Source organism: Neolamprologus brichardi, chromosome 18 (genome assembly GCF_056152115.1).
Source record: "Neolamprologus brichardi isolate AB-2024 chromosome 18, ASM5615211v1, whole genome shotgun sequence".
Taxonomy (NCBI): Eukaryota; Metazoa; Chordata; class Actinopteri; order Cichliformes; family Cichlidae; genus Neolamprologus; species Neolamprologus brichardi.
In genome coordinates, this window is record NC_142121.1 from 8,813,545 (window position 1) to 8,819,994 (window position 6,450).

At 40.2% G+C, this 6,450-nt stretch overlaps 1 protein-coding gene across 1 annotated transcript; it reads right to left on the reverse strand.

Annotated features, from left to right (window-relative positions):
• Positions 1–3,873: 3,873 nt before the first annotated feature.
• Positions 3,874–5,943, reverse strand: LOC148097651 (zinc finger BED domain-containing protein 4-like). The gene is made up of 3 exons (XM_087831310.1): positions 5,361–5,943; positions 5,081–5,299; positions 3,874–3,878 (listed from the first exon to the last, which is right to left on the reverse strand). Exons 1-3 carry the CDS (start codon positions 5,920–5,922, stop codon positions 3,874–3,876), a joined length of 786 nt encoding a protein of 261 aa, XP_087687436.1. The 5' UTR covers positions 5,923–5,943.
• Between the last annotated feature and the right edge of the window lie 507 nt (positions 5,944–6,450).

Below are 6,450 nucleotides of genomic sequence, written 5' to 3' on the forward strand. Positions count from 1 at the left end.
TTATATGTCTTTAATCAGTAAAGTCTCACTTTGCTAGAAATAAATCAATAATAAAATTGTAAACATGCAGCTGTATGTTAGAAGTCAAAGGGTCCTTAAGTCTTCTGTAAATTGACGGGGATCAAATGAAGGACACAAGTATCTGTACTTACTCTAATAAATGCTGCTTTAATATCCAACAGACTATTTTCCTTCCTCATCAGCAGTAAACAGCTCGACTGCGTCTGTGCATTTGTGTCCTCCATACTTGTTTACACAGACATCTCAGGCTTGATGCCACGATGCAGTGTAGAAACCTGACAACCCTCTGACTCATGTTCAAATGTTCAAGGACATTTCTCAGGATCATGTATGACCCCTTTTTGACATTTGGACTTTCATTAATAATATTTGTGTTTCTGAGTCATTTTTGTGGAGACTTCTGTCCAACGTAGTGTCCAAATGAAGCCTGAAGCTTTTCTTCACCCTCTTGTCAGATGGTCAGCAACAAAACTCTGTTCCAACCAATGTCTGATAAGAGATGAGACACAGCAGCTGAGCAAATTATCATTTCATGCTGAAGACATCCTCAGACAGAATTAAATACATACATAAACACAGCCTGGTGCCAATAACACAGCTAATGACACTGCTGTATCACTGGCTTTACTGATTAAAGACCATATCTGAAGGAAATCTTTGAACACAACAGAAAGTGACCTTTTAAACCTGCGACACTGATGCTGCATTCAAGGACCATTAAAAACATCTGAAAGGACTTAAGAACATGAAGAAAATGTGACTTGTTTCTCTGTAATGAAGCTGTTTTAGTGAAGAAAGTTGAAAGGTCACAGAGCGACTGCTGAATCTTCTGCTCTAAACATGAACTCTGAACTTTGTGATGCTTCAGGAGGAAAACTGCTTCAGTTATTCTCTCAGATTAGTTTCATATTTTCTGCATCAGATTTGAGTGAGATCCTGGAATGAAGACAGAAGAAAAGACTTTGTTCAAAGTTTGATTTATAGTCAAACCTTCCAGTTTATTCACACAATAAAACATCAACACAATATATGAATTCATTCATTAAAATCACCGTTTTTCCTCATTTGTTTGATGATTTTGACAAAAACAAACACAAACACACACACATGGTCTGCCATACTCATAAAGAGAAATGTCGACATTTTTCAATACAAATATTCCAGAAACATTTAGAGGATAGAGAAGTTTACATTTTCATGTGGAGAAATATTTTAGTAAATCAAAATGATGATGAGCAGTGATAGCCTCCATAAACAGTCACAGGAAAGATCTCCTTTAAAAACTCAGAAACATCAAGAGAACAACTAGAAGATGTGGAGGTACCACCCATAATGTTTGACTGACATCTGATCTCTGTGCAGAAATGATGGAGAGAAAATAAAATGAAACTAAAATACAGATTTAAACCCACAATATGAAAGACTTCAGTCTATTTCACTTTAATCAACTCAGCAGTGTCTTCAAGTCCACTATAGTAAATCCTCAGTCCAGCATAGAGCGGCTGAGTGAATGTGGTCTGGACTCTGTGGAGGAGAGTCATGGTTTCAGAGACGCTGTAGAAGGACAAAATACCTGCTCTGTGATCCAGGTACACTCCTACTCTGGAGGAACGAGGACCTGAGACACGAGTTTTAATGTTGTTGTACCAAAATGTATAACTGTTGTTGTTAAAATATAATGACCAAGATTTGTCATTAAATCCAAAAAGACATTCAATACCCCCTCCTTTTCTGCTGATATTCTTGTATGCGACTGCTACATAAATTCCTTCGCCTGTCCACTCCACCTCCCAGTAACAACGTCCAGTCAGACTCTCTCTACTCAGGACCTGAGACCATCCAGTGAATCTGTCTGGATGATCAGAATAAAACTGTAGTTGATTCATTAATGTTGCTTTTCTGTTCCCCTCTGATAATAACAGCTGTTTGTTTGCTGTGTTTGGATCCAGTGTGATTTCACATGAATATTTTAAGAATCCAGCTCTGGTCTTTGGCTCTGGTGGATCTGACAGTAAAACATCCACTTCAGTGACTGTCAGTGAGATGTTTGTCCATCCCTCTCTCAGAATGTCCTGTAGTTTATCTCTGACCTCTGACACAGCTGCTGTCACATCCTCAAAGTATCTCAGAGGACGGATATTGATGCTGGATGAGTCTGTAGACTCACTGAGTGCTGACAGTGAGGGATAGTTGTGTAGAAACTGGATGTGATCCTCTGTGTGTGAGAGCTGCTTCAGCTCAGCATCTTTCCTCTTCAGCTCAGTGATCTCCTGCTCCAGCTTCTCCTGAAGCTCTTTGACTCGACTCACTTCAGTTTCCTGCTGGGATCTGATCTGCTGCTTCACATCAGAGCTTCTTTTCTGGATGAGATGGATCAGCTCAGTGAAGATCTTCTCACTGTGCTCCACTATTTGATCAGCAGACTGATTGATGGCCTCCACCTCCTGTTGAAGCAGCTTCACATCTTTCTCTCTGTCCTGGATTCTCTGCTGGATGTTTTGTCGACTCACCTCCAGCTCTCTCTGCCTCTCAGTCCTTTCTGCTGCAGCTGAGACTGTGTCGTGGCCTTTATGTTCATCCACAGAGCAGAGATAACAGATACTCTGCTGATCAGTACGGCAGAACATCTTCATCACCTCATCATGACGAGAGCAGATGTTCTCCTGGAGCTTCTTGGAGGGCTCCACCAGCTTGTGTTTCTTTAATGGAGCCACATCATAATGACGCTGAAGGTGTTTCTCACAGTAAGACAAACTAAAATAAACTAAAACAAACAAACAAGTCAAACAGAATAAACAGGACTTGAAGGCTTTCATTTTTCTTCCAGTGCAGACATCACAGGCCACATCTTCAGGTCCAGCATAGCAGTGATCAGCAGGAGCAGCTTGGAGTCCAGTCTTCTTCAGCTCCTCCACTAAATCTGCTAACATGGTGTTTTTCTCCAGGACAGGCCTCGATGTGAAAGTCCTCCGGCACTGAGGGCAGCTGTAGATTTTCTTCTTTTTCTTTTCTTCCCAGAAGCTTTTAATACAGTTCATGCAGTAGCTGTGTCCACAGGGAATAGTCACCGGATCCTTCAGTAGATCCAAACAGACTGAACAGCAGAATTTTGTTTGATCCATTTGATTCGTGTGCTGTGCCGTTTCACCGTCTCTCAGTGACTGTCAGACAGTTTCACTTCCTCTGAACAGAAACAACCTCTGTGCTCTGAAGGGAAACAGATCTCTGCTCTTTTTCACCTCCTACAGGAAATGAGGCTCACCAGCAACTGCATTTACACCATGTTGTTTAGACCCATCCTGATACAGACACATCTGTGAAGGGAGGCACTAAAGAAATATTCTTACAGAGCGACCAAGAGCCAATCACATGATGCAGGGTGTGGTATGTTTGGTTACAGCATTCAGTAACAAGTCTGACCCAGTTAAAGTTTAATACTTTATTACTTGGTGCTTTGAAATGTGACAGTCAACACTCAGCGAGTTCATTTTATATTTCAAAAAGTTCAGCAAAGTTTAGGATGCTGTGAAGAATAAAAATAAATCACACTTTATATTTTGACATTTTCTAATCTTAGTTCATTCTCACACTTACAGAATGATGCATGGGAACAACTGACTCCACTAAATCAAACCTATGTTCAAATGAAATTACTGTACAAGACAGGCAGCAAGCTTGATTTCTTGATTATTTTTTTAAATAGTAAAATATATGTAAAACTATTTAAAAAACAAATACAGATAGTGTTCTAATTCTACATTCTTTAGTCATTTTTCCTGTGTACCAACATGGATTTCAAAACAATACATTAATATGTGCTTTAAATGCAGACACTCAAATATAACTCAACATTCACACTGAAGATACACAGTAGACATAAGAATCAGTTTTCATGTCCTTTGTTTATTCTTTCATTTAAAATCTTTGTGGTAAAGATCATCATAATTACACATTAACTTTCATGTACAGCTTAAATGTTTCACTTCACTGTTGGCAGCAAAGATTACACAGCAAAGCCGATTAAACTAGAAGCTAAACGACTGTTCAGTCCAAGGGCGTAGATTTGGCATGGACGGAAGGGACCCACCAATATCCAGCGATTATTGAATTGTCCCCACCAATAATTTGAAAGAAAAACAAACCCGATAGAAAGAAAAAAACGATCTGTCAGCGTCTCATTCACCCAGCGGTGCAGAAAGAGTTAAATTACGTTCTCTACTGGAGTCCTACGTCACGTGACAAATATGGCCAATGTGATTGGAGCTCTGTTTAGTTTCAGCAGCGGCAAGCCTGCGCTGCGAGGAGGAGAGGAGGACGGCAGCAAAGAGGAAGAACCTGGATATAAGAAAGTATTTTTCAAAGAAACCTGTAAGTCACTTAAAGTCAAGCTCACTCATAAAATGTAGTGATGGTGAGATGAAGCCTCGTGATGAAATGAAGCTTTCCATCCAACTGGTCGACTCATGGTTCGAAGCATTGTGATGATTCATTTGCTCTACTGCGCCATCAAGTGGACGATTCAAGTGAAACGGGCTCAATGATTATAATGATGTGATGTGTAAACCTCTAAACTGAATAAATAAATTGTTTTTATGGTTATTTATCCCGAATATTGTCTCAGTATGTCTGATACAAAAGAGAAAGTGGAAACTATCAGTACAGAGTTTTTGGGATGATTGTGTAACTGTGTAATCATGTGACACAAACTAGTGTGTGGCGCTTCAAGTTGAATGAATAAAGAAATTACTTTTGTTCATGAAACCAATAACTAAACTCTAAATATTAGTTATATTTAATATTATACTAATTTTATATTAATTTAATTTAATTAATGTTTGTGTATAATAAATTGGCAGCTTAACACAGGAATGTACATGGAAACAAAAAGGGAGGGAGTTGTGATGTGAATGTGGTTGTGACTTTATAACAGTGCTCATGACACTAGGGAAAAGTTTTCATTTGTTTTTATTCAAAAATAGCAGCTTTTCCACAGTGCTGGGCTTAAGACGGTTCCTCTTTTTTGAGAGGATTTCTCCTGCTTTTGAAAATATCCTCTCACAGGGCACAGATGAAGCAGGGGTTGCAAGAAAAACCACAGCAAGTTTATACAAGTTTGGATAAAGAAATTTGTGTCCAGCCCAGTACTCCAGCGGATTCTCCAGTCTGCCCATATTTGGTTCATGGAGGTATTTCTGTACTTCAGCTGTTGCATCAGCAGTAGCATTTGGGGTCTTTGTCTCCAGAACAGTGGTGTCCAAACGATGCCACAGTTTGCTACCTAAAACAAACAGAATGTAAGTAACTAAATACAATATAATAATCGAAATGTGCTCATATACCTTGAGTCACAGGCTGAGAAGCTTTTGATGATGAGGCTGCTGATGAGAAGGCCACGTGCCGCAAAATAGCAGCACATTCAAAAATAAGTCTCTTCTCAGCATCCATTGCTTTATTTGGGCTAAAGAAGCCTATTTTTTTGAACCTTGGATCCAGCAATGTTGCCAGTGACATGATGCTCATTGACTGCAATGTGTAGAGCTTCTCCTTTAATTGTCTCCTTAGACACTCAACCATGGTGGAGCTCTCTGGAGTTAGGACAACTCCCATTTCCTCTTCATTTAGTGCATGGTGCAACATTGTTAGAAGTGGAATTACTTTGGATCCAGACACTCGCTTTTCCTCTGACAGCTCAGTGGTGGCATCATTAAATGGGGAGAGTATTTTAAGACATTCTGCCATAAGGTCATACTGTTCAGAGGATAGTGGGCAAATATCAGTGTGCAGGCCAGCTAACGATGCTCCAATAGGTTCCCTGAGTTCATGAACACGTTGAAGCATTTGGAATGTGCTGTTCCAACGTGTATCCACCTCTTGAATTAACTTCAGTGCAGGCCGGCCCATTTGCTCCTGCACCTCTGTCAGCCTCTCCTAGAAAAACAGCCAACACAAACTGATTAATTCAAGCTGTGTTACTGCAGCAGCACCTCAAAGCAGTAATGAAATAATGGAACAAACCTTAGCAGTTGTACTGCTCTTGAAATATCCCACTATCCTCCTACAGGTAGTCCGGATGTCAGACAGCGTCGTGTGTTGATCAAGAGCTTTTTTGACCATTAGGTTTAATGTATGTGCCACACAATTACTGTGACGCAAACGAAGCTCCTTAGCACAAGCACCCATGTTTGCTGCTCCATCAGTCACATAACATGTAACTTTGTCTGTAATGCCCCACTCTGACATGAGCGCTGCTGTTACTTGTGACAAATTGACAGCAGTATGTGCTTGAGGGAAGTGCTGAACACCTAACACTACAGAATGCAATGCAGTGTTAGAGTCAATGAAATGGCAGGTGACGGCTAGGTAAGCCTCTGTGTTAATGGAGGTCCACATATCAGATGTCAAACTAACTGCAGAAACCTTGGCCACAGT

What these genes read in the sequence shown, in the direction of transcription:
- LOC148097651 (XM_087831310.1), bottom strand. Translation starts at nt 5,922, where the DNA reads ATGGGCCGGCCTGCACTGAAGTTAATTCAAGAGGTGGATACACGTTGG. An exon ending in TTCTCAGCCTGTGACTCAAG is followed by an intron (nt 5,300 to 5,360) that starts GTATATGAGCAC and finishes TGTTTGTTTTAG; the next exon opens with GTAGCAAACTGTGGCATCGT.